Source organism: Choloepus didactylus, chromosome 10 (genome assembly GCF_015220235.1).
Source record: "Choloepus didactylus isolate mChoDid1 chromosome 10, mChoDid1.pri, whole genome shotgun sequence".
Classification (NCBI taxonomy): Eukaryota; Metazoa; Chordata; class Mammalia; order Pilosa; family Megalonychidae; genus Choloepus; species Choloepus didactylus.
In genome coordinates this window covers 94,002,409-94,029,801 of record NC_051316.1, presented here as the reverse complement: position 1 = coordinate 94,029,801, position 27,393 = coordinate 94,002,409, and the positions used below count along the sequence as shown (strand labels likewise).

The 27,393-nt window shown below is 46.7% G+C and overlaps 3 protein-coding genes and 1 non-coding gene across 10 annotated transcripts in view; 2 read left to right on the top strand and 2 right to left on the bottom strand.

Annotated features, from left to right (window-relative positions):
- The window catches only part of ZNF79 (zinc finger protein 79), a 41,757-nt gene extending 23,603 nt beyond the window's left edge, over positions 1-18,154 (top strand). For 3 of the 5 annotated variants that reach the window (XM_037798009.1, XM_037798013.1, XM_037798012.1), the window contains one exon: positions 11,052-17,362. In XM_037798009.1, coding sequence (XP_037653937.1) covers positions 11,052-12,223 — 1,172 coding nt within the window. In that variant the 3' untranslated portion in view covers positions 12,224-17,362. Of the gene's footprint in view, positions 1-11,051; positions 17,364-18,061 lie in introns of those variants that run through there. The other 2 variants (XM_037798014.1, XM_037798010.1) reach the window with 2 other exon arrangements.
- On the bottom strand, positions 13,925-17,550 carry RPL12 (ribosomal protein L12). Its single transcript, XM_037798015.1, has 7 exons — positions 17,399-17,550; positions 16,748-16,821; positions 15,755-15,853; positions 15,260-15,341; positions 14,528-14,614; positions 14,098-14,210; positions 13,925-13,975 (listed from the first exon to the last, which is right to left on the bottom strand). Exons 1-7 carry the CDS (start codon positions 17,433-17,435, stop codon positions 13,970-13,972), a joined length of 498 nt encoding a protein of 165 aa, XP_037653943.1. The 5' UTR covers positions 17,436-17,550; the 3' UTR covers positions 13,925-13,969.
- Positions 14,698-14,827, bottom strand: LOC119505796. Its single transcript, XR_005210836.1, has one exon. It is a non-coding gene; the product is annotated as a small nucleolar RNA SNORA65 (small nucleolar RNA).
- The window catches only part of LRSAM1 (leucine rich repeat and sterile alpha motif containing 1), a 51,923-nt gene continuing 42,226 nt past the window's right edge, over positions 17,697-27,393 (top strand). For 2 of the 3 annotated variants that reach the window (XM_037798001.1, XM_037798003.1), the window contains exons 1-6: positions 18,076-18,215; positions 19,792-19,895; positions 20,245-20,301; positions 20,855-20,899; positions 22,000-22,077; positions 23,414-23,482. In XM_037798001.1, the coding sequence (XP_037653929.1) occupies positions 19,824-19,895; positions 20,245-20,301; positions 20,855-20,899; positions 22,000-22,077; positions 23,414-23,482 (321 nt within the window). In that variant the 5' untranslated portion in view covers positions 18,076-18,215; positions 19,792-19,823. Of the gene's footprint in view, positions 18,216-19,791; positions 19,896-20,244; positions 20,302-20,854; positions 20,900-21,999; positions 22,078-23,413; positions 23,483-27,393 lie in introns of all 3 variants that reach the window. The other variant, XM_037798000.1, reaches the window with a different exon arrangement.

Sequence of the window (27,393 nt, the reverse complement as noted above, 5' to 3'; positions counted from 1 at the left end):
CGTACCTGTCCAAGTAAAGTGAGTTTTGGGAGCAGAAGCCACTTTGAAACACATTAGTGCATTTGATTATTATAACAACCCTTTGAGGTAGATATTATCATCCCCATTTTACTGATAAAGAAGTTGAAGCTGAGAGAGGTTAACTCCTTTGTTCAATGCCTCACAGCTGGAAAAATGGTGATGATGGGATTTGAAGCAAGGTCTGACTCCAAAGCCCTATATTCCAGGCCACCTCCTCACAAAGTCTCCCAGGGCTGGGAGATGTTTGTGGACACATGTGATATTATTGGCTTCTCAAAATGTCCTTCCTCATTAGGGAAAAATGGAAGTCATCTTTGCTGACCTAGCATCTTCCCTGCTTGGGGTTCACCTCACTGAGGATCTCAGGTACCCATATCTCTAGCTGTGGCCGCTACTGCTGTTGCTTTGTCTGGCCCTTATTTGGATTTGGCTCCCTCTTTCCCTCCCTCTGCATGGCTGTGCCAGAGTTCTGAATGGCTACTACTAAGAAACTCAAAAGGAAAGGAAACCGAAGTTTCTGCTGTTTATCTCTTGCTACTTGTTTTCATCTAAGGTTGCTTGCTTCACCCCCCGACATTCATATCTCAGCCTCTGCTGTTGGGTGATTTCTGACAGGGCCTCGGTAGCTTTTCCTGGGTACCTGGCCACTTTTGATGTTTTGAGGCTTAACTTCAGAGGTACAAATGATTTAAATCCATTTAAAGTGACAAAATCTTACATCTTTCCAAAAATGCTTGCGGTCGCAGTTGATTCGTCTGGGGGGGGGGGGTGGCGGCCGGTTGCTAAATCCTAGGCTCTCAGGATTGCTTGGAGGGTACCGGCGGCGGGGGCTCTTTCCCGGAGGCGAGGGCGAGGCGGGGGACTTGGCCAGGTCCCCGGCGGGGTGGCGTGCAAAGTATGGAGGGCGGCGAGAAAGGAACAGGCGGGACACGTTTCTTTTTAGGGTGAAGAAACCAAGAGAGTTTATTAGGGGAGAGTACAAGCTTATATCGGGCGTTTAGAGGGCGGGGTAGCTGTAGAGGTTAAAGGCTTGGATTGGTTCTGAGAGGGCGCGGAGGTTGATTGAAAAGGGGCGAGAGTTGCTCCGGTAACGGTGTCTGGCAACAATGTATGCGCACTGGTGGTAATGGGAGTTGCACTGGCAACGGGGAGTGTCCGGGCAAGATAAGGGGGTGGGGAAAAGGCGGTTCCCTCCGGCAAGCCTCCCCTAACAGTGGTATTTTGGGTGAGGAAATGGGGCCTGCCTCCGGCCTCACTTTCCCAGGCCCGGGGGGCTGCGGAGGGCGCTGTCGCCCGTGCCCACCACCCTCCCCAGGGGCTGATCAGGTCCCCCAGCCCAGGCCCACCAAGTTGAAGCACGTAATCAGTGTCCCGCATTTCCCCCTTCTTTTCTAATTAAAGGAAGAAGCTTACCGGAGAGGCCCGCTAAGGGATGAGGGAAGGGGGAGGCCGGGGAGGGGAAAAAGGGGTTGACGGTGGCTCAGCGAGGCTAGAGCTCGGCGTTGGTGTGGCGCCCGGGCGCTCGACAGGGGCCTTGCTGCTTGCGGGATGGACGAGGGTGGGGGGGTTTAAAGTTGGAGGTTCAGAGAAGCTGGAGCTCGAGGTTGGTGCGATGTTCAGGCGATCGAGAAGGGCCTCGCGGTCGGCGGGTTGACCGGTGGCGGTGAGGTCGCGGAGGGTTGGTTGTCATCTCGGAGTAGGGAGCGTCAGAGGTGGCGAGTCGCTGGTACTGGACTTGCACGAACGAGGAGAAAATAGCATCCGTTTGTTTCCTTACAAGCTGGACAATTCTGCGGATAATGCAGGGTCCTAAGGTGAGAGCTAGAATAATCATTAGTAGGGGGCCGAGGAGAGGGAGGAGGTAAGGGAGGAGGGGGGTAAAGATGTGGGACCAATAGCTGGTGGCTTCACGGTCTCTTTTGCGTTGTTCCAGTCCCTCTCGGACCTTCTTTAGGCTGTTCTCGGCGAGACCTGTGGAATTGGCATATACACAGCACTCTTCTCCTAGGGCGGCGCAAAGGCCTCCTTCTTTGAGGAGGAGAAGGTCGAGACCTCGGCGGTTTTGGAGCACTACCTCAGAGAGGGAATTGACAGAATTTTTAAGATGGGAAATAGCGTCTTGTAGGTGACGAATGTCCTTGTCAACAGCCGCCCGGAGGTGAGTTAGGGCGGAGCCTTGACTGGCTAATGCAGCGATTCCGGTGCCAGCGCCTGCAAGACCTAGGAGGGAGGCAATCGTGAGGACGGTGATGGGCTCTCGCTTCTGCAGAGGGGCAGGAACTGCAGTTGTTTCTAGGTGGAGGAAGAAGTCTTCCTCGCTGTGGTATAGGACCCTAGGGATAAGGACAATTAGGAGGCAAGTTTCATTAGTTGTATTGAGGGTTTGCACATTAAGGCAGGGGGTAAGTCCTGTAGAGGAGCAGAGCCATTGGGAGGAGTTGTGGGGAATAAGAAACTTGGCAGAGCTGCTGGGAGATGAGTAGTTGGCACAGGCTGTGAGGTTGGGAGAGTTACTTGAGCGAGGGCGGATGCACTTTCCTGTAAAGGAGACTGAATGAAAGGTTAGGGGGACGGCAGAGGTATTTCAATTGCATTCCGAGGGGCTGTCCTCTGTGTTTTCTGAAAAGGAGAGGTTGGAGGCAACTGGCTCATACAGGGGGGAGGAAGTGGAGAGGCAAAGCCAACAAGAGGAGGTAAGATTGGGGTTGGAGGAATTCACTGAGGTGAAGGCTGCTTGGATAAGGCTGAGGAGGGGAGAGGAGTAACGAGAGGGGGGCAGAAAAGGTTGGGGTGGTGATGTTGGCGATGCGTTGTTTGCAGCTGAGGTGCGGCTGGAGAGCTGTGGAAAAAGGGGGTTAATGACTTGGTTGGGACCTATGCCAGAGGGTGTTCTTAATGCAGTATTTTGGCCTGGTTGGTTTGCAGCCTCTTTTTTTATGAGAATATGCGTGGGAAGGGGCCACTGCTCCACCCATATAGGTTCCTCAGTATCCCACTGCAGAGGAACGGGCGCTGGAGGTTTTAAACGAGCAGTGGCGCACATTATTGGGGGGGCTGCGTGGTAAGCACTGCCCCAGAGGCGGCGAGGATGTCACGGCCCCATAAAATTTGGTCTATGGTGTGTAGAAATAACGGGCGGAAGGTGCCTGAGTGGCCCTCTTCATCCTCCCACTTAATGGGCCCTATGGCCTGAAGAGAGGTGGAAGTACCAGTGGCTCCCACTACCGAGGGACCATCGAGAACCATGCACATGGTGGCATACTGAGCGGGCATGCAAGAGACCTCTGCCCCTGAATCGAGCGTGCCCGTGTACCATTGCCCCTCTATTCTTAACTTACGAGTAGGCTTTTCTGGAGTGATAGGGACTGTCCAGAGAAGCGTTTTACTGCCGGTGAAGTGATTAGTTTTATTAGAACCGGCCGGCACGCTGCCTCTTAGGGGCGGGGCTGAGGCTTGCCCCGCTTGGAGTTTAAAGCTTGGTCAGTGCCCTGGCGCTGACTGCCGTCAGGGCACCAGGGATAGCAGAGGTTTTTTAAGCTATCCTTGCTAATATCTCTGGGGCTGCTCTTGCAATCGCGCGCCCAGTGATAGCCACGCTGGCAGCGTGGGCAGGGAGTGGGAGGGGGGCGCCCATTGCGTTGCCTGAAAGGCGGGCAGTTGACCTCCGCATTGGGGCACTCCCGGGCAAAATGGCCACTCTGCCCGCACTTAAAGCAACCTGTGGTGGCGGCTAAGGCGGCAGTGACAGCGCCAGAGACAGCCTGGGCTAGGGACGCGGCAGCTGGGTCAAAGGCGCTGCAGGCGAGAACCCAGTCATCTAGACTTTTTTCCCACAAGGGGAGAATGGCTTGCTTACAGGGGGGGTTAGCCCCTTCTAGAATGAGTTCCCGGGTGAGAGCTAGCTGGGCTTGGGGGTTGCTAACTTTTCTAGCGCAGGTTTCTTCGACCCTGGATACGAAGGTGGCGAAAGGTTCGTTTGGCTCCTGGAGGAGCTTGGTAAAGTTGTCAGGTCGACGGGCAGAGCAGTTGGCAAACGCGCGTAAGGCGATGCCTCTGAGGATAGTCCAGAAGGTGGCAGGGACATTAATATAAGCAGACGCATCTAGAAACGCTCCCGTGCCTAGATAGGCTTCGGGGTGATGATAGACTCCAGTGGCTGCATCTTGCTCACTTTGCTTAGCTGCTTCCGCCTGGAAGTGAGCACGCCAATCAACAAACTGGCCGGGGTTAAGAATGGAACGGGCAAGCGAGGCCCAGTCTTGGGGGATGCAAAAGTCCATGCCGAGATCCTGCAGTATTTGGGAAGCGTATGGGCTACCTAACCCGTCCTCCTTGACGGCCCTGCGAAGCTGCTTGATAGTATCAGAGTCAATGGGATACCAGTTATACGGTTTCTGTGGTGTGGGGGTAAGGTTAAGAGGAAAGCAGCGAAAAGCACGAGAGAAAGGAGGACGTGCCTGCAGAGGGCTTGGCGCGGGAGTGGGGGTAGGGGGAGCGTTGCCCCAAGGGTTGCCTTGAGGTGTAGAAGGCAGCCAGGGGTTGTTAGTCGGCAGGGTGGGAGGAGCGGCGGCAGCTGCCGGTAGTGGCTCCGAGGGGGAGCTCGCCGGAGGGGGAGGCAGAAGTGGGAGGCCCCAAGCGTCGCAAGACGGCGGCGCGGTGGGAGTGGCTAAGGCATAAGATGGTGGACTAGCTCCGCCCTGTGAAAGGGCGGGGTAAAGCGCTTGCGGTTTCCGGCCCAGCTTAGGGCTGACATCATCACCGGAGCACTTCCTCCCCTCGATGGAAGAAGAAGGAGGAGGAGGAAGTTCGCCATCTTGGCGAGGCTCAGTGTTATTTTGTTTTTTGGGAGTCACTTCGAGCGCGTTGTTAATCTGCTCGACTAAGGACTCTGTGTCCGAATCGTGGTCTACATTAGTATCGCTGTCTGAATCTGTTGACTGGGTTGATAGGGCCTCCTTGGATTTAATGGGGCCTCGATCAGGGGGGAGGGAGCCTTGAAGGCAGGAGCGGACGGTTATTAAGGTGGGGAGCAAGCCGGGAGGGAAGCGCTTGCTCTCATGTTCCATGGCGTTGGTGACCCGATCAATAAGGCGATCATAAGTAACAGGGTCCCAAAGATGGCAAGTGGTGAGCCATGGGTTAAAGGGCAGCAGGAGGTCCCAGTATACTTGCAGCTGCCGGACAGACACCTTACAGCGATGTGTGTCTAGGAGGCCAGCCAGAGCACGAACTTGGGGTGCTTGGCGTGCAGATAGACGATTACCCATAGCGGAGTGAGAAAAGAAAAAGGGGGGTTGATTATTGAGTAAAGAAAATGAGGTAAACCGTGGTCGCGAGGCCGAAGGAGACAGCGAGAATAGAAGGCAGGAGCCTCTAGTAGCGAGAGCAGTTTGGGGGGGGCGGTCGCAAAGAGGCACACCGCGCGAAACAAAGAAACAAAGACACAAAGGACCACAGCAAAGTAATGGAGGGGAAGAGGGAAAGCTACTGGAGGAAGAGTGTTAGGAGGAATGGGGGGACATAGGAAGAGAAGACGAAAGGTAGTCGGGGGTAAGAGTTAGGTTAACGCGGGAAAGGAAGAGCGGCCCGGGCGCGGAGCGGCGTGGGAGAGGCGGCTCCGGACGTGGAGCGGCGAGGGAGAGGCGGCTCCGCGGGGCGGCGAGGGAGAGGCGGCCCTTACTTTGCAGGCGAGAAGGGGAGCTGGAGAGGCGTCCGGGCAAGCGGGTGGTTTACTGGACCGCTGCGTGGAGAGGACCTTTAATTCCAGGGGCCCCACGTTGGGCGCCAGTTGCAGTCGCAGTTGATTCGTCTGGGGGGGGGTGGCGGCCGGTTGCTAAATCCTAGGCTCTCAGGATTGCTTGGAGGGTACCGGTGGCGGGGGCTCTTTCCCAGAGGCGAGGGCGAGGCGGGGGACTTGGCCAGGTCCCCGGCGGGGTGGCGTGCAAAGTATGGAGGGCGGCGAGAAAGGAACAGGCGGGACACGTTTCTTTTTAGGGTGAAGAAACCAAGAGAGTTTATTAGGGGAGAGTACAAGCTTATATCGGGCGTTTAGAGGGCGGGGTAGCTGTAGAGGTTAAAGGCTTGGATTGGTTCTGAGAGGGCGCGGAGGTTGATTGAAAAGGGGCGAGAGTTGCTCCGGTAACGGTGTCTGGCAACAATGTATGCGCACTGGTGGTAATGGGAGTTGCACTGGCAACGGGGAGTGTCCGGGCAAGATAAGGGGGTGGGGAAAAGGCGGTTCCCTCCGGCAAGCCTCCCCTAACAGTGGTATTTTGGGTGAGGAAATGGGGCCTGCCTCCGGCCTCACTTTCCCAGGCCCGGGGGGCTGCGGAGGGCGCTGTCGCCCGTGCCCACCACCCTCCCCAGGGGCTGATCAGGTCTCCCAGCCCAGGCCCGCCAAGTTGAAGCACGTAATCAGTGTCCCGCAAATGCTGTCATCCAGAATGCTTCCTAATGCTTTATTTCTTTAGTTACCAGTTATTGTTGCTGACTTAGCAATGGGAACAAAGCCTCTAGCTTATTTTCTGAACGATTCCTCTGAAACATCTCTTGTTCTCCTTCCCATCTTACCATCCTCTTTCTAAGCTACCCTATCACGTCACGTCAGCCCTCACTGTAACTCCAGGCACCACTCATACTTGCTGAAATTGCCCCTTATGGGGAGCCTCATAGATCTTCTGCTTCCTTCTCCTGAAAGCTCACTCCTTCCCAACACACACATATTTATTATGCGGGGCCTTTTAACTAGTGTGAAACCTCATAAATTGGGTGCAGTGTGTCAAAAGAAACTAAGTTACCAAATAATCAAAAGCTGCAAGTTTACTGAAGGAGAAACTGATTAAGCAGGGAGATCTCAAACCAGGAGACTGCGAGTCTCAAAATGGCGAGCAGTTACAGCAGCTTATAAAAGCAATTAATGGATCTCAAGTGGGAAGTTAGTGGTTGATGTTTAAGTTTTTCATTACATAGCAGGTCTTACAAAGTGGGGAAGATATACAGTGTATTTGACCCTTTTTATAGGACAAATTAATAGGCTATTCCCACAGAACTGAGACCAGCTTATCATTGGGTGCAAAATCTGCAACTTTATTGGGGGTGCTCACTTTCTGAGAAAGCCCCATCCTTGAATCTGTCATTTCTCTGAAAGAGGGCCACTCCCAGCAACTCGCAATGCAGATGGCGACTTTATCTTCTTAACAAGTGTTTTGTGGCTGGGGGAATAATTGCATTTTTCTGGAAAAAGGGGTTTATCGCAGGCTTAGATGGGTTCAAAATCCTAAAAAGGTTACCTAAAAAGATTCAAATCACCACATTATTAGAAATGGAAATTGGGAGGCAGTGTTCCCACCAATTGTATGTGCTCTGGGCATTAGTGTAAAGTAGTGGAAGTAATTTTGGATATAGTTGCATAAAAGACATGTATTCAAGTCCTGGCTTGCTACTTATGAACTACATGAATTCAGGGTAAAACACTAAATTAATGGTCATCTGTTTCCTGATCTGAAAAATGTGGATAATAAAATCCCTCTTATTTTACCAACTAATAAAGTATGAAAAAAAGTTGTCAACTGTAGATTGTTGTATAACTATATACAAAATGTGAGTAATTTGAGGCATGTTTTAAATCTGGCTATTAAGAGTAAGTAAACCACTGTGGTTTTCTACCTCTTCCCAAAGACACACAGAATGTCCTGGACATTACCACTTCTCCAAATGCTGGGTTCAAGGCCTTCCATTATCCCATCCCATTCTTCCCCTCCCAAAGTGAGTACTTTTTACCTCTCCTTGCTCTGGAAACTTCCATTGTGGAAGCTGACATTTCCCTAGACCCAGCTGGTCAATTTGGTTCATTCTCATTTAATTATCTCATCAGTCAACAAATATGGATAAGAATTTGTTCCGTTCCCAGCTTTGTTTTAGCTACTGGAGGTTACAAAATACAAAATATAGTCCTTGCTTACATTCTAGTGAGAAACATACATGAGTAAACAAAGTAAGTGTCATAATTTCAGATAGGGATTAGTGTTGTGAAAAAAAATAAAGGACAAGAAAATAATGACTGAGTATGAAACTGAGTAAGAGAATAGAGATGGGGATAGGGGCTGATTATAGAGATTACATGAATAAGAAAGACCTCTCTGAGGGGATGACATTGGAGCTAAGAGCTGAAGGAAAGAGGGAGACATGTGAAGATCTGGAGGAGAAACATTCTGGATGACAGCATGTGTTGAAGCCTTGGGGTAGAAATGAGCTTGGCTTGTTTTAGGATCAGAAAAGCTGTGTGGCTGGAGTAGGGGGGGTACACTGTAGGGCATTGTAGGCCATGGTAAGTTATTTGAATTTTATTCAAATGGGAAAATAGGGAGCTGTTGGAGAGATTTGAAGCAGGGAAGAGACAATCTTTATATTTAAGACAATTGAGCAGGTATGTGGAGAACAGACTTTCAAAGGTCAAGAGTAGAAGCAGGGAGATCAGTTAGGAGGCTGCTGTTGCAGACAATCAAGTGAGGTGGTGGTTTGGTTTAAGAGGGATTGAAGATGTATTTGGGTAGTGTTAAAGCCAACAGGACTTCCAATTGTGGGGTGGAGGAACAGCGAGGCAATAAGGATGATTCTAGTTTTTTGGCCTGAGCAGCTGGGTGAATGGGAAGACTGACAAAGATGCTGGCTTGAAAGGAAAAAGTCAGTTCTGTTTGGGATATATTCCATTTGAGATGTCCATTAAACAGTCTTATCGTACATGAGCAGGTACTCAGGGCAATTAGCAATCATCCCGCGATCTTCTGAATTGTCCCTTTGTCCCACTTCATTTTTGGTCACATTTTGGCTCCTTCCCATTTTCACTAAGACGGTCTGTTTTAAAATTGTGGTAAAAGATATATACCATAAAGCTTGCCATTCTAATCATTTAATCATTTTTAATTGTATAATTCAGTGGCATTAATTATATTTGCAATGTTGTACAACCATCATCACTATCCCACACACTTTTCATCACCCCCAACAGAAAATGAGCAGTAACTCCTCATTCCCCCATATTTCCAGCCTCTGGTAACCTCTCATCTACTTTCTGCCTCTATGAATTTGTCTATTCTAGATATTTCATATTAAGTGGAACCTTAAAATGTTTGTCCCTTTGTGTCTGGCTTATTTCAGTCAGCATGTTTTCAAGGTTTATCTACATTATAGCATATATCAGAATTTCATTCCTTTTTACAGTTAAATATTCAGTTGTATGTATATACCACCTTTTGGTGTATCTAGTCATCTGTTGATGGATACCTGATTACTTTCTATCTTTTGGCCATTGTGAATAATGCTGTTATGAACACTGGTAGACAAGTATTTGTTTGAGTCCGTGTTTTCAGTTCTTTTCTGTGTGTCCCTAGAAGTAGAATTGCTGAGTCACATGGTAATTGTATGGTTAATGTTTTGAAGAACTGCCAAGCTGTTTTCCACAGCAGCTGCCTTATTTACATTCCCCAGATGGGAGCTATTTTTGAGAGCTGTCAGGTGATTTCTGATAGAATACCTAGTTACACCGAGCGGCTATCAACCTGAAATGGGAGACCTCCTGTGCTCACTGGATCATGCATTAGTATGCATATGCAACTTAGCTGGAAACCTGCATAATGCTTCAGGATGGTTTACAAGGAAAAGATCCAATAGTAACAAGCACTCATACATTTACTGTTTCTCAGGTATAGTTTATGTATCTTAAAACTCATTTCATCCTCACTAATTTGTGAGAGGGCTACTGTAATTATGCTCTTTTCACAGATTAAATAATTTGCCCAAGGTTATACAGCTAATTGAGGTGGAACAAAGATTTGAACCCAGACAGGGCCAATATACTGTGTAGAAAGGTAAAGGGTGCCTTGAATTAACTCTGCTCCTCTCTGCTCTAGAAAACAAGGTAGAAGGGGGAAGAACCCTTCAGGAAAATCCACCCTTGGGAAAGGCCTCATGGCCTTCCTTATACCCTACTCCCTTACCCACCAGCCCCTGTGTAGAAGACAGAGAGGTGTTTGGGACCCACAGTGGATGGACCTGACACAGGCAAGGCCCTATGTATCACTTTCATTTTAACACATTCCAAATACACATTATTGTGCATCTAAAAAAGTTTTCTCTTAAAAATGAAAGAGTTCTTACAGAGGGTTAAGAGTAATTTTAAAAAATACTTTCTGGTTATAAAAACAATGTCATTTTTCTTTAAAATAACTTTTTTTCCTAATAAAAATACAAGTTGATTGAAAATTTGGAAAACACATACGAAAAAGCATGACTTACAATTATCACCCTTGTCTATACATCCCTGTGTAATCTCTAATTGGTTTCTTGGGGTAAATTCTTACAAATGGAATGATGTCAACATTTTAAAGGTTCTTGACACATACCATCAGATTGCACTCCAGAAAGGTTTCCCAACTTATACAGCCATTGTAGGAGATATTCCATTTGGCCCACCCTTACCTACACTCTAGAATTAACTACTTTTTAAAATCATGCTGATTTGATAAGGGGGGGAAAAATTCATCCTATTGGCTTAGGTCATCAGCCTTTTAAAGTGAATTATTTAAACCTATAACCAGATTGCCCAAAACCACACTGAGAAATGTGAGAATGAAAGTTTTGACAGGGCGGGAGGGTTCCCCAGAAGACAACATGAGACTCCCTGGTACTTGGCAAGAGCAGAGGAAAGGAGCATCAGAAATAGGAAAGGAGTATTTTATCTGAAGCAGGTGAGTTAGGGTGAATTTGACCCCCTTTGCAGCATACAGAAGGGGATTAAAGGGTGCTGTGGCAACTAAGACCTTAAATGTCCATGAAAAACTGTTATATTATCATTATATTATGGTTTAGAACAGAAATGTTTAACAAGTGTGTTCTGGGTGAAAGAAAAGTTTATATGTATTGTCAAACCTATCTGTGTAAGAGCTTGGACAAACTCCTTTAATTTTTTGTATTTCCATAGTACCTTTTATTCCAAGGGAATAAAGGAGAATTACTTTTCTAAATTTTTTCAGACTGGAAGATTCTATCCAAGGAATCACCACCAGAGCAAAACATTTCTGAAAAGTCATTCCAAGACGCAAGTGTAGAACTCTCCACTGTGGAGTCAAACAACAGAAACAATGAATTTGGGAAGAGCCTCAATCTGAGACCAGTCCTTTCTCCACAACAGCGAGTTCCTACAGAGGTGAGACTCAGTAAATGTGAAACACATACAAAAAGTTCCAAAACTTCAGATTTAATTAAACCTCACAGAGCAAAACCATACACATGCAATGAATGTGGCAAAACCTTCGGTTACTGTTCCTCACTTTCTCAACATCAAAAAAGCCACACTGGGGAGAAGCCTTATGAGTGCAATGAATGTGGAAAGGCCTTCAGTCAGAGCTCTTCTCTTATTCAGCATCAGAGGATTCACACCGGAGAGAAACCTTACAAATGCAGTGAATGTGGAAGAGCCTTCAGCCAAAATGCAAACCTCACGAAACACCAGCGAACTCATACTGGAGAAAAGCCCTACAAATGCAGTGAATGTGAGAAAGCCTTCAGTGACTGTTCAGCCCTAGTTCAGCATCAGAGGATTCACACTGGGGAAAAACCCTATGAATGCAGTGACTGTGGGAAAGCCTTCCGTCACAGTGCAAACCTTACAAACCATCAGAGGACTCACACCGGGGAGAAGCCCTACAAATGCAATGAGTGTGGGAAGGCCTTCAGTTACTGTGCAGCATTTATTCAGCACCAGAGAATTCATACAGGAGAGAAACCCTACAAATGTAATGCATGTGGGAAGGCCTTCAGCCAGAGTGCAAATCTCACAAACCATCAGAGGACTCACACAGGAGAAAAACCCTACAAATGCAGTGAGTGTGGGAAGGCCTTCAGCCAAAGCACAAATCTTATAATCCACCAAAAAACGCACACTGGTGAGAAGCCATATAAATGTAATGAATGTGGCAAATTCTTCAGCGAGAGCTCAGCCCTCATTCGCCATCATGTAATTCACACTGGAGAAAAACCCTATGAGTGTAATGAGTGTGGAAAAGCATTTAACCAGAATTCATCCCTTAGTCAGCACCAGAGAATTCACACTGGTGTCAAACCCTACGAATGTAATGAATGTGGGAAGGCCTTCAGGTGTAGTTCAGCCTTCATTAGACATCAGAGACTCCATACTGGAGAGTGACGTAATGAAAGTGGAGAAAGCCCCAGACATCTGGGGGACCTGATAAATGCAGATGATCTGAAAGCAGCATCTTGAGATCTGACATCTAGTTTAGCACAGAGCCACATGCAGAAGCACCTGTAATAAATGCTCACTCGTTTTACATGTTGCATGTGGCATTCAATGAGCACCAAAGAATTTAGGGAATCCAGTAGCCCCACTCAGATTTCATCCAACTGTACAGATTTACCTTTATTCAGACCAAATGGGTAAAAGAATGCTTTTCATATAGCAATCACTCCAGAAACCTTTAGGAATAAGTGTATCAATGAGTAAAAGAGAATTTGGTTCCTACATTAAGACCAGGTATTTAGGCAGCACTTGTAATTCTTTCCTTTAAGTACTGAAGGCAGTTGTAGAAGGCCACAAGTTTCCACTTAAAGGTGACCAACTATTGGATTAATTATCTCACTGGGGGAAAATATGCACTCCCTAATGCTAAAAAGATGAGAAAAATCAAGACACAGCTGTCACCCAGGAGAGCACTACTGAATCCCTGCTTTGTGACTTGTCATTAGACTAGGTCTAATGCTTATTTCACAGGAGTGAAATTGGTAAGAGCAGGGAGGACTAGGAAAGGCCAACAAGATTGAGACCTGTGAAGTGGATGTTACCTGCAACCCTCGTCATGCACTTCGGGAAGTTCAAATTTCACTGTTGGCATGTGTTGCTCCTTTACATTGACCTGGGACTACCCATCTGGCAAACCACTCCCCTCAGCAATGTCTATGGCTTCCCTAGTTTCAGAGATACTCTCCATTTATTGGTCTATAAAAGCTGGTTGCCTGGAATGCTTATTCCCCCACTCTTACCTGTTATCAGGTAGTCCTTTCCACACAAAGCCAAGGACTCAACCCTGTCTGCACATTAGACCACCTGGGGTGATAAAGAACCCGAATTTAAAGGACTACTGGCAAGATTAATGGGAGAGCAAAGAAATAACAATCTGGGGGGTAGTAAATTTCTTAGGGCACTCTAGGTTGATATACAGAAGCCTTTTCCAGGTGATGCTTTAAGCTGCTTGTCCCAGTGCCCTGGTACCTTGTTTATACCTTCTCTTTCACAGCACATGTGAAAGGGGAATGCGTAAGCACATCCTTTGGAAAGTGACTCAAAAGGAAAAGAGCCTAAGGGAAGATGAAAAGATTTGGGAAAGGTGAGCCAGACACCTTATACAAATAGCTTGTTACTGGTCCAAAGCAAATGGGTTTGGAGAATAGTAAAGCTAGGATTTGAACCTCAGTGTAATATCAACTGAGAATGAGCTAGGGATTGTAATGGTGGTCTCTGTTGTCACAACACTGGTTCTGGACCTAGGCTGCACACTAGAATGTCTAGCAAGGACCTCCCACCTATCCAATACAGATTCTAGGGTCTTGAATGTAGAGCTTCCCTACATGTTCATGGCTGAACTACAGGTTTTCCTTCTGGCTGGGCATATTTTTTTTCCAGTGAAAGAGCTCCATATTAAAATGTCCACGAGAAGCACCAGCTTCCTTTATGCGTATACTTTTCTCATCTTCTGAACTGCCAGTGTGTTACCTACAAAGAGGTCCCTGTCCAGATTGTCACTCCTCCAAGGTCCTGCCATCTTGGCCTCTTCAACCACCCCCTAAAGCTAGCTTCCCCCAAGAAAGATAACATATCAAAAAGCAAACCTACTGGCTGTCAAATTATCTTTTATTGAAATATTTTCCTTTGAAGTTCTTAACTCTGTGGGAAAGAAAAAAAAAAGCCCTATCAGTAATAGCACACCACTAGAACTTTCCAACTTTTATCCATGTATGTCAGCTCCTCCCCTGCTCCCATTTTGACCAAATGAAACAGTCACTTACAGCTGGGCATTCTACTGCACCACTGTTGATGTCATCTATGATGTCATGAGGGTGGCGGCCATCCACATTGCAGCCCACAGACTGGGCAGTCCCCAGAATCTCTTTAATGGTTCCTATAACAAGTGAGAAAAGCTGGTGTCAGAGGGGCTCAGTCCCACAATCCTGGGGTTAACAGTGAGTTTGCAGCAAGCAGGGGGAGTGATAGTCTTTGCGGGTACCAGGAATGACATCTCTAATCCTAAAGCTCATATTTCTATCTAATTACATAAACCCCCTGATGTACCTAATGAAACATATCCAGCCATGATCTTAAGCCATCCTTTCAAACCCAATAAGGCACCACATCTCAATTTGAGTGTTAAAGAATAGCCCTCATTGACCAAAAATTTTCCAATTGCAAAAATTAAAGCGGTGCACGTTGTCCTCTTACCAGAGAGTTCTCTAGCCAAAGATCGGTGCCGCATCTGTCGGGCAATGTTGACAATCTCATCAAAAGTGATATTTCCACTGTGCTTAACTGTAGAAAATAAAAATACCAAAAGCTTTGTCACAACCCAATGCCAGCGCAAACCACATTATGTCCTCCCTCATTTATTTCCAGGCTGTGCCCATGCTTTCGGCACAGAGTCATCCACATGAAGAACAACCCTGTTTCCTAAGCTGGGGTTTACTATCAGCTCACCACTGGATTGCACCAGCCAACAGTGAACTGGTCAGGTGCAGTGGCGGGTGGCTACAAGCAAAACCAAGTCTTTGCTAATCTGACATGGAAGAGACTTATTATTTTATCCTTGTTTTAGAGATGAGAAAAAACAGGCTGAAGTTACTGGGGTCAAACTGTCCAGTGTCACCCAGCTGGGGAAGTCTCCTGATTACTGCCTCACCCCACACCTAATTGCCCAGAACAGGCAATGATGCTCATGTCCAAGGTTTCCCTCTTCCATGGAAGCTTTATAAAGTAGCACCTATCCCCCTGGATCAGAGGATGGGAGAGCAACATGACACTAAGTTGGTGTGCTGGTTTTGACAGCTTTCACCGAATCACCACCCAATCCCCATGCCAAGCCAGGGTTCCATGAAAGGGGGCAAAATATCCCTGCATCATTGAATACACAACAATCACAAAGCACTACTAAAAAGATTAGAGGAAAAGGCAACTCACTGTTTTTCTGCTTCTTCCTGTCTCTGGGTGGTTCCTTAAGGGCTTTGATGATCAGGGCAGAGGCAGAAGGTACCACTTCAATCTGCAGAAGAGATTCTCGATGTAAGTCCCACCCCACCTCCAGTGACGACAACCAATACTGCCAGACCACAGGCCAAGTCATCCTGGGTGACTCCTAAAGTCACACAAGTAACGAGTTAACTATTTGAACCTTGCTCTTTGCTCTAGAGATCCAAGCTCTTGAAAAGGTCTTTCCACAAAGATTATATTATCCTTTCACTTGTAATTGGAGTGTACAGTCTTTCCATCACTTCACTCCTGAATGTATGTGTGAACACCTGAGTTTAACTCCACCACTGCAATAGCTGCCTCTTAGAGCTTTGAACAGGACTGCTCTCAGCTCACGAGTAGTGATAAGTGCCTGGGTCAGCAAATCAGGAGACCCCAGAAAGCTGCTCCCTTTCCCCCTTCCCCAAACCAAGTACAAATAAATACCTGGGCCTGTCTGTTCTGAATGGTCAGTTTCACTGTAATCCTTAGACCTTTCCAGTCACCAGTTGCCTTGGCAATGTCATCACCAACCTTTTTTGGAGACTGCAGAAATAAAGGTACAGAATCACACTGTGTCTGATGTTGAACCTTGAAATCTATCCAGTACTTCTCACTTGGCAATGCCCCAAATCTTTATCCAGCACACAGGAAGCTATGTTTGAACCCACCTAATCAAGACAAGTTATTCCCACGTTACAGACAACAGTGGTTAAGTTTTTCCAGGGTTGTCAGCTGGAAAAGCTGAGGGTCACAATGGGGATAAGTTCCTTACTTTACTACCTCCTCATAAGGATCTATGTGGTAAAGGAGGGGTTTTCAACCCCAACTATGTTAGAATCACCTGGGAAACGGCATCAGCTTGTCCTATTAGACCAACCAAGTCTAATTCCAGTGACCACTAACCTAAAGAGGAGGGATGTCAACAGGACTAAGGATCAAGAAATAATACACTGGGTTAAGTGATGTATTTGGGGAGAAGAATACTTTCCAAAGAACAAAGGCCTAAACGTTTAGAGGAAAATGCAAATCCAGTAAAAGCAGAGTTTAAAATGAAAGGGGCAACAGGCAGATGAGGCTGGTGATCAACAGGGACCAGGCAAAGCAAGTCTTATTAACCACAAGGTTTACACTAGTAAGCAAACGTGGAAATACAATCACCAGGATTTTCACCCACGCTCTCTTAACAGTGCTGTCACAAAACACTCCTGCCTCCAAAACTCACTTTTGACCTCTGTGGGCACAGCCCTTAGCCTGCAGCAGTTATACCCACGTGGAGAGTAAATTACACCTTCAAGATACCGGCTTGGATTTTCAAACAGAACCTTTCTGGTACTTGTTCTCCAGAGGCTCAGGGTAACAAACGAACCAAATGATGCTGGCACCCCGGTAGTCATGTTTGCACAAGCCAGACTTCAACCCTCCCCGAGGATGACTTACCAGACCGAGGGGGCCGATCTTGGGGGCCAGGGCAGACGTGGCACCGACTTCCCCACCGGTGCACCTCAGGTACACTGGGAGAAATAAAGGATTAGGGCCTCTGCAAAGATAGCCCCCAACTGCATCCTTCTGGGGTTGATCCCATCACCCTTTGTCTCTTCTCGAAACAGCAGGAAGTCTCGGTCCGGACCGAGGCAAGCCGCCCGCCCCCCTTCCCTGCTGGCCGCTTTACGCCTTGAACGTGGGCAGCACGCGGCGCCACGTGGGACTGCGGTCCTTGGTTCAGCTACGGGTGCTGAGCCCCGAACCGGGCCGGCATGGAGGAACCCCCGGCCTCCAGCGAACCCAGTCCAGGAGAGTAGAAAGCCTGAAGAGAAACCTTACCCTAAGGCATGCGGGCTGCAAACCCGCCACAGGCCGTCCGTCCTCCCTCCCCATTCATGGGGAAACTGAGACCCAGAAGGGTAAAAGACTCGGCAGGACAGCACAGCGCCCTGAGCGCAGAATCGGACGCTCACGATAGGCCTCTAAGAGGCGACGGCTTTAAAGCCTGGTATGGAAAGGCAAGCGCGGCAAGGGCCGCAGGCCCGACAAGCCGCAGTGGAGAGAGATGCTCCACCCGGCAGCCCTGGCCACGACTAGAGCACGCACCGACTTTGATTTCGTTGGGGTCGAATTTCGGCGGCATGACGGAGGTGGCTGGTGTCGGATGAACCCGGATCCGGGACGACCGAAGAAAGTTGCACCCTGGCCTCCTCCGAGCCGAAAGACCGGAAGTCAACCAGACAACGCCAAATAAAGGCAGGACAGCACAGCTCTCGCGAGAATCGCGGTCCCCGCCCAACCTCCCAGCGACGCTCTGGCTGCCATGTTGATTGTGGGCAGGCGCCTGTGGCTGACAGTTGGAGCCGGGCGCCGCGGTGAGCTGTGACTAGGGACTGGGAGAAGGGTTCGGGGATGGTCGCCCGTGGGGGAGGCAAACCTGAAGGAGCCGCTCCAGGAATCCGGAGCCTCCTTGTTCCCTATTCTCCTTTTCCGCGAGGGTCATCCCTAGATCCTCGTCCCCCAATCCCAGAGACCCGCCCCTTTCCTGAGGGGTCCGCGCCCCCATTCCGGGACTCCAGTTCCAGCGCTACCCAGAGCCTCCTCCTAACCCTCTCATTGTATGTGTGCATTTTAGTTATCAAGATGAATTTTATTCGGGTCTAAATCCGGTCCAACTCTTAAATTCTGAGAGCCCGCGGTTCTCAAGAGTCTCACACTTCGTCATTCTGGTCTGCATGACTTTCCGAGATTGTAAGTTTCCGTCCCCAGCTCCTGCGTTTGGAGGAGACCGGCCTCCTGCTCCGCCGGGGCCTGTGCCAAGTGGTCTGCGGCCCCGTGTCCATGACCAGCCTCTCCGATTGACCGGCCTGGCTTCGGGTGCACCGAGGGTCCGACCGTCGGGGACTTCTCCATCCAAGGCCAGGTCCGGCACAGTCCCCTCCCCCTCTCCCCAAGCCGGGAAGGATGGGTGTGGTCCCACCTATCTGGGCTAGACGCCGGGGAAGGGATGGGAGAGGGCTGGACCTGGGGTTGCAGGTTGGGAAGAGCTGATTCTTGGGGAGGGGTGGTCCTTGCGGAGAAGTTGGAGAGCGCTGAATGTTGGGGAGGGGGTGAGAGGAAGGGCAAGTCATTGGGGAGTAGGGGGCTTAGAGCTGGTCATTGGGGAGGGCTGGGGGAGGGCTGTTTGTGATAATTCCCCATCCATGCAGGCACCGCCAGCCGGCTCTGCAGGCCTGGCTGCCTTTCCACATAGCCCATGTCCCTGTAGGCAGAGACCTGTGATCTCTACCCAGCCCTGTGAGAACTGGGTGTGTGTCTTCAAATGCATCTCCTGCCCTTTTTCTCCCTAGCTCCTTAAACTGTAGACCGTGAGTGTTGGATGGCATTGGTGCTATGTGATTAGCAATTATTGAGCATTCACTAGGTGCCAAGAACTCCGCTTTAAGAAATCATTGGATCCTCACAGCACCCAGTGTTGGTAACATTACTGCTCTCATTTAATAGATGAGGAAACTGCAGTTTAGAGAGAGTGAACTGAGATGACACAGCTGGGGGTGGCAGAGGTGGGGTTCAAATCCAGTTATATTTCATCCCTGAGTCTGTGCTGTTAATCATAAGCTACCCTGATGATGGTTTGCTGGCCCAGCACTGTCCCTTATTGAGCCCTGACATTTGCAGAATACTGTGCAGGCCTGGGGCAGGCAGTGAGCTCCTTGTTTCTGAGTTCAGAACAGTGCACTTAGTGTGTGCTAGGTTATTTGAGCACCAATGATTTGGGCAAACTACAGGATCAGGGCTCAAAAAGCCAGGGTTCTAGTTGGTTTTGCTACAATCCAGGTTGTGTAACCAGATCATTGAACTCCATGAGCCTCGGTTTCTTCACCTATAAACAGGGCTGCGGTGAGAATCAAATGGAATAATAACTGTGAGAGTGGTGAGGTGCCTGAGGATTGCTTTTTTAATTTTTATTTTAATTCAGGGTGTCTCTTTGGTTATAATGTAGTTGAGCTCCCCAAGGTCATGGTTGACTCTAGTTGGTTCTGCTGACACTACTCTGATGTATCAGGCCCAGAAGTGATTATCAGCCAAGTGTGTTAGTGTCCTCAGAAATCACCCCTGGAAAGGACCTGAGAAAATGTATCTAGGTCAATGCCTTTATCTAAAATGAAGGAGAGATGGTGGCCCAGAATGGGGAAGGGGTGTGTTTAAGGTCTCGCAGTGGGTCAGTGGCAAATGTAGACCAGAGCGCAGGTCCCCTGGCTGCTGTGGAGGTACTCTTTTCACTGCATCCCACCACCTGTTGTTTAGGCAACAGAGTACTGAACACCTGCTGTTCTGGGCTCGGCGGACAGATTGATGGATGAGATAGAGTTGCCTGCCCTTAGGGAACTCACAGCCCAGCATATCATCCACCTGTTATGTGCTACTGTGTTACCCCTCCTGGGAGTTGGGGGTGCTGTGGGAAATTCCCAGGCCCTATTGTCTCTTCTATGCTCCAGTGTCCTGAGGATCACTCTGGGAAAAAGAAAGGATGCCGCTTTTCTTCCGAAAGCGGAAACCCAGCGAGGAGGCTCGGAAACGCCTGGAGTACCAAATGTGTCTGGTGAGGGCAAGTGGGTTTCCTCTGACTCCATCCCCATCTCTTCCTCTGGCACGTGAAGCCGTGTTCCATCCAGCTCCCTCCCCTACCCCCAGAGTTGGAAGGATGAATCTCCTGTTCTCAGACCAGACCAATAATGTCCCCTGTCAAGTGCTCCTGTTAGTCCAGTTTATCTTCCCCACTGAACCTCAAAGTCTGAAAACTGGGATCACTGGTCTACCTGCAAAATGGACTAGTTGAACCAGATGGTGTCTTGGTCCCTTGCAGCTCCTTAAATCCATGTTTCTTTGCCTGGTTTGTCCACTTTGCAAGGGTTTTTGTTTGAACACTTTTTTTTTCTTTTCATCCTTAGGCAAAAGAAGCTGGAGCTGATGACATTCTTGACATCTCTAAATGTGAGCTCTCAGAGGTAAACTGACGGTAGTGTTTGGGTTGTGAATTTGACCTGACCTGTTTCCTTGGGCCATGTGTCATTAGAAAAGACAGATAGGGCCTAGAGTTTTAAAAAGCCAAAAGCACTTTTCAGGAGATGCTTCCTTAGATTTTGTTCTTGCCCAAAAGAATCGATATAATCCTTTGGCCTTGACGTGGTCTCCAGAAATAAGGAGTCTTGTTATACAATGTTCTCATAGATCTCTAGGGTACTGGAAGAGTCTGGGATTCTCCAGCCTTTGCAAAGCACCAGAGACTCTTCTGTCCATAAATTTCTGGGCAGGGATGGAGTTCATGATGGGGGTGGGGTGGGGTGGGGTGGAACAGGGCCGGGCAGTCTCCTACCAGCTGGGTGGAAGGGTGGTTTGACTACATCACCAGAAACATTCCTGGGAGCTAACACTGTTCTTCACACCAGCATTTTGTACTTGTTCACTTCCTGCCCATCTCTGCCTTACATGTATGTCATTTGCAGAACAAATTAAAACCTGGCAGGAGCAAGGCACTGACTCTTCTTTATCTTATCTTAGATTCCATTTGGGGCTTTTGCAACGTGCAAAGTTCTACAAAAGAAGGTGAGATGGGTCTTCATTTTCAGAGAGTTGCTTATTACATGTGTGCTTATTTGAAATCATGTGGGACCTTTGGGAGCTATCTTCTTGGCATAATTTCCTCCCTTCTCTCTGGTTTTCACCCTTTCAACCTGCAGCAGTTGTTTTCACAGAAGAGCAGGCTTTGAGGTGGGACAGCCCAGGGCACATCTTGGCTCTGCCCCTCACTAACTTCATGACTTGGGCAACTTCCCTAAACTCTTACATTCCAGTTTCTTCATCTATGAAATGAAGACATTCATAGTTCTACTCTTAGAGGTATTATGAGAATTAAATGAGTGATAGCTAGCTAGATTAATAAATTAGGTAGATAGATAGATAAGGAGATACAAGTATAAATGCACTGAGACTAATGCCTACCACATAATAAACAATGAGTGACCTCATTGTTAATAACAATAACTCTACTAATTTCACTCTGATTACCCAGGAGAGATTAAGAGTGGAATGAGTGATTTTTTTCAGAAGAGCATTGCAGTTTGAATGCAGATAGGTGAGATTATTCTAAATAAAGTCTCTAAATGAAAACAGGTAAAATGTATTCCATCCCAACAAAGCAGCTAGCTCCTTGCCACTAGAATTCCTAAAGCAGCACTTGTATGCCTAATAAAAATAGCAAGAGGTGGCATGGATTGAGCACTGGACCATGTGCCAGCTCTGGGCTAAATGCTTTTTTGTCTCTTAGCTTGTTTAATCATCACAGCAGCTCTCAGAGGCAGGTACTTTATTGCTTTCTATTTCCCACCTGAAGCCACTGAAGCCAATGGGAGTTAAGATCAGGACATTTGCAGAGGGAATCCCTTGTCATGATGGAAGGTAGAATTAGACCTCTAAGGTCCCTTTCACCCTTGAAATTCCAGATTTTAATGTCAACTGAGTGCATGTTCAGCAATCCCGTGATTCTGAATCACGTCCCACCATTGCAGTGTCTGGGAGAGGAGAGACGCAGCCTCCAGATGCCACAGGACGCCTTTGCATCCTGCACCGAGCGGTCTGCCTTTCCTTTCGGCATTCTCTGCCTGTTGTTCTTCACTCTAATGTTTCCGCTGTCCTTTTCTACACAGGTGTTGATTGTCCATACGAACCACCTCACTTCCCTGCTTCCTAAATCCTGCAGCCTCCTGAGTCTTGCAACCATCAAGGTACCATGGCCCTTCTCCCAGGCATCTGGGACTATGCACCTTACCCAGGCCTGAAACTTGGTGTTCTAGGGTGGCAGCCGAGCCTCCCCACTCCCATAGTGTATCAAAGTTTATGCCAGACACACCCAATATAACAGTCAATATGGGGTGTGTTCAGCATGGCTTATTAAGCACCTCCGAATGCTTGGGGGGCAGTGGGGTGACAAACGCCATTAGCCAGGGGTCCTGCCCTCGGGGAGCTTACATGCTGTCAAGTAAACTAATAGACAGCAAACATACTGAAGGAACAGGAGGGACGTCCAGGGCTCGTGTGGTTAATGTGGAAAACCCTGGTGCCCTGGGAAGATGCTGGTCTGATTGTGAGCTCCTCCAGGACAGGACGTGGGGTGTGACCCCAGGATTTCTCCACATGAACATGCGCTTGTGAGAAGGTATACACACTAAGAGAAAAGACTGACAGCATAGACATCAGAGTGTTTTTTGTGCTTAACTCTGGTTAGTAAGAGTTGGGGGTAGTTTTTATTTCTCTTTATTGTTATAGTCCAAAAAGCATTTTTATTATTTTCTTAAACTTCTTACTTTGAAATAATTTCAAACTCACAGGAAGGTTGCAAAGATGATACAGAAACAATATACAGAACTCCAATGCATCTCACACCCAGGTACCCAAATTTACCAGCTGTTAGCATTTTGCCACATTTGTTCCTTCGTTCATTCGTTCATTCTACCTACCTACCTACCTACCTGTTTTCTAAACGTTTGAGAGTAGGCTGCATACATCATGCTCCTCTAACACTTAACACTGCCAACAAGCATTAGTTTCATAGTCGGAAAAAGTTAACATTAAAAAAACACTTATATATATTTCTCCTATGCCTTTTTTGCTCATTTTCATTGTAAAAATTTTTTTTTGCAAATACAGTTAAGCAAAGAGGGGGAAAAACATATATAACATATATAATTTCACTCCCTGGAAAACCACTATCATTGTTATATTGCCTCTTTTGCTAGTCTCTTTTCTATGAACATATGTATTTATATTATGGGGTGTTTTCTTTTTAACATATGAATATTTATACATATTGTTTTGTGGCATACTTTTTTTACTTAACAGTAAATATGAACATTTGGTAAATAAAAGAATGAAATGGTATATTTTGAAAAAGAAAGTGATCTGGGAATGATCAAGGTTTAGTTGGACAGGAAGTGTGCTCTGTGTTTCAACACCAGAAGCGTGAGGCGGCCCCATGACACCTTCTTGCCTCTTTGGAGCCTGAAATCTCAGGGGCTTTCTCACTGGTGACTGAGCGATGTTAAGCTTGTCTTCCTTCTCCAGGTTCTTGATCTTCACGATAACCAGCTGGCAGCCCTTCCTGATGATATAGGGCAGCTGACAGCCCTCCAGGTATGGCTACAGGAAACAGAAACCCACCTCTGACTCACCTAAAGGAGAAGCTGCAGGCACATAGCCTGGATTTTCTGGTGGTGCTCCAGCCAGCAGAAACAGACCATGCTTGATATCAGCTCCATCCTCCCCTTTGCTCTGTGCCCCAAGGAGACCCCCCTCCATCGCAGTCTGGGCTGTGGGTGTCTCTCTACCATATTTTTGAAATGTGCTTTTTGGGATTTCATCATGAGCTTCCACAAGAAAAAAAGAGCCCAGTGAGTCTACCTTTTAGAAATTGTGAGTTCAGCACTCTTGACTCATCATCTCATTTCTAATCCTTATTAATAATAGCCCCTCTATTTACTGAGTGCTCACTCTGTGCCAGGCACTGAGCTAAGCATTTTACTTGCATTATCTATTGAATCCTCACAGGCTCCCTGTGAGGCAGGTTCTATTATTGTCCCCATTTTGCAGAAGAAGTGGCTTCCCATTGCACTTTTTCTTCACCGTAACACAGAAGCCCCTATACAGGGCACCCCACTGGCCTTTCCAGCCTCCTTTCCTTCTCCCTGCCTGGTGCTGGCTGCATGAGCTCCTGAAGCTCTTCTGGCCTTCTTTGCCCCATCCGGGTGGGGCCTCTGCACGGGCTCTCCCCACTGCCTCAGGGCTGTTTGTGGGGCTCATCCTTCAGCTCTCAGCCCAGATACCTCTTCCTCTGGGAATCCTCTCCCAACCTCCCTAAATGGACCCTGTTATTAATCTCTGTCTCTGCACCTGCTTATTTCTCTCACACTAGTTGCAATCTATACTTACTACTTATGTGTTTACTGGCTTATTGACTGTCTCCCCTACTGAAATGGAATCTCCATGAGGACAGTGCCTTTACCTAGCATATTGCCAAGCACATGGAGGAGACCAAGAAATGATCTGAATGAACAACCCCCTGATGTAGGTGATATTATCTGCATTTCACAAAAGAGAAAACTGAAGTCAAGAGGGATAATTGTAACTTGCTCAAGGTCACGAGGAGAATCTATGGCAGAACAGTAGGAATTGCCACCACTTAGGGTCATGGTGAATATCTTGGTGTAGATCTTTTGGGATTTTTTTTTGTGTATATTTTTATAGAATTGCTGTGTTCACTGTTTCATAACTTTTGGATACCTGACAATAACTCATAACCATTCTGATTCATCAAATATTCATCAAACCCATTAGTTTTAATGGCTGCTTAACCTTCCATTCTTTTTCCTTTTTCCTTTTTATTTTTAAATAATTTCAACCTTATAGGACAGTTGCAAAACTAATACAAACCCCATACAGAAAACTCCAACATACCCTCAGAACCAGATACCCTGATCCACCAATGTGAACATTTTGCAACCTTTGCTGTATCATTCTGTCCATCAATCTATCGATTCATTTTCTCTGTCCATTTAATTTTTGGACACTTGAGTGTAGTTTGTATACATCATGTTCCTGAATACTTAATACTGCCATATACCTTTCCAATGAACAAGGATTTATTCACTTATGTAACCACCTTACGTGCACTGATCAAGTTCAAGAAATTTAACATTGATAAAAAGCTTTCAATCTATATTCCCAATTTTTCTTATGTCCCAAAATGTCCTTTTGAGCTTTTTCTCCCCTCTTCTGTGATCCCATCCAATGCAATTTGTTGCTTTTAATTGTCATTATCACTTTAGTTTTTCTTTCTTTTTTAATTGTGGGAATATATACAACATAAATCTTCCTATCCTAACTCCTCCCAAGCATACCATTCCAGTGGGATTAATCACATTCACTATGTTGCAGTTCCCCCACCACCTTCCATTACTATAACTTTCTCTTTACCCCGAATAGAAATCCTACACTCATTTTGCATTAACTCTCCATTACCTCTAACTTCCACCCATGGTAACCTTTACTCTGTTTTCTGTCTCTGTGACTTTGCATGTTCTCTGATATTTTCTTTGTTGTCACCATAGGGCTTAAATTTAATGTCCTAAATCTATAACAGTCTTGTTTGCTTTGATGCCAATTTAACTTCAGTAGCGTATACCATGTTCCTATAACCCTCTGTCCCAACACCTTTATGTCGTGCTTGTCACAAATTACATTATTTATTCATTATGAGTCAAAAACCAATGATTTATCATTACATTTTATGCATTTGCCTCTTAGACCTTGTAGGAAGTCAAAAATACAATAATGCTGGAATTTATATTTATCCATGTCATTATCTTTACCGGAGATGTTTATTCTTCATATGACTGCAGTCAATTGCCTAGTGTCCTTTCCTTTCAACCTGAAGAACTCCTTTTAGCATTTCTTGTGGGGATGGTCTAGTGATAATGAACTTCCTCAGCATTTGTTTATCTGGGAATGTCTTAATCCCTCACTCATTTTTGAAAGACAGTTTTGTGGGATATAGAGTTCTTGGTTGAAATTGTTTTGTTCTTGTCACTTTAAGTATGTTTTCCCACTGCCTTCTTGCTGAGAAATCAGCATTTGAACTTATTGAGGCTCTCTTGTATGTGGCACATTGCTTCTCTTGCAGCTTTCAGAATCCACTATCTTTGGCATTCGATAGTTTAATTATAATATGGCTTGATGTGGTTCTGTTTGGGTTTATCCTGTTTGGAGTTCGTTGAGTTATATATTCATGTCTTTTGTTAAATTTGGGACATTTTCAGCCATTATTTCTTTGAATATTCTCATTGTTCCTTTCTCTCTTTCTTCGCCTTCTGGGATTACCACAATATGTATGTTGGTACACTTTATGGTGTCCCACACGTTCCTCAGGCTCTGTTTACTTTTCTTCAGTTTTTCTTCCTTCTACTCCTTAGATTAGATTATTTCAATTTTCTAATCTCAAGTATACTGATTATTTCTTCTGCCAGTTCCAATTTGCTATTGAACCCCTCTAGGGAATTTTTAATTTCTGTTACCGTGATCTTCAGCTATTTGTTTCCTTTTCATAATTTCCATCTCTCTATTGACATTCTCTTTGTGTTCATCTATCATTTTCATGATTTCTTTTAGTTCTTTGTCTATGTTTTCCTTTAGCTCTTTGAGCATAGTTTTTAAAATCTTTTTTTGGAATGTCCCAGGTCTGATCCTCCTCATTGATGGTTTCTAATGCTTAATCTCCTTTGCCTGGGCCATTGCTTCCTCTTTCTTTGTATGTTTCATACCCTTTTGTTGAAACCTGGTCATTTTCCTATTTTTACATGTTATTGCTGGAATGTAGACTTTTAGGTGCCTGTTCCTTAAGCTTGTGTCTAGCTAGTGTTATCACAGAGCTTTCCTTGAATGCTAGGAGCTAACAGGAAGAAAAAAAAAAAGTAAAGGAAAAGGAAAAAAGGAAACGCCTTTCGCAGTATTTGCAGATTTACCTATGCCCTGTGCTCTCCTTCAGGGCTTATCTGTAAAATGAGTTTAGATTAGCTCCAGGCCAAAGCGTAGGGGTCTCCCTGGTCCTTTCTGTACATGCTTCTTATCTTGGGCATGCACATTTGGCCCTAGGAATTACCCCATTCACATGGATACAAATGTCCCTCTTCCCTGGTAAACAGTTTCCTCCTGGTCCCAGGCACTGCTCTGTATGTCCTACAGCCAGCAGTCCCTTGGTCCATGCAGCCACTTGCCTGCTCTCCTACAGCATTCTGTAGGGGAGCTCTGTAAACTTCCTTCTATAAGAGGGCAAATTCTAGGACAGGGAGTCCCTCAGGCCACCACCAGACATACTGGGCTAGACATATAGCTCCCAGTATGCCCTCTGGAACCAGTATAAGGTACTGTGGAGGAACAGAGCCCTGAAACGTCTCACTCTGCCGTCTTGATTGGAGCGGGGGCCATTCTATCTATTTTTTTTTTTTTTTTTAATATTTAGAACATATACAATGTTCTTAAGATTAATTTTT

Bases quoted from the DNA above. Each gene is read 5' to 3' on its own strand.
- RPL12 (XM_037798015.1), bottom strand. From the start codon at position 17,435: ATGCCGCCGAAATTCGACCCCAACGAAATCAAAGTCG. The intron at 15,342-15,754 runs GTATTTATTTGT...TCTCTTCTGCAG, and splicing joins TTCAGAACAGACAGGCCCAG to ATTGAAGTGGTACCTTCTGC. The intron at 14,615-15,259 runs GTGAGTTGCCTT...TATTTTCTACAG, and splicing joins CAGGAAGAAGCAGAAAAACA to TTAAGCACAGTGGAAATATC.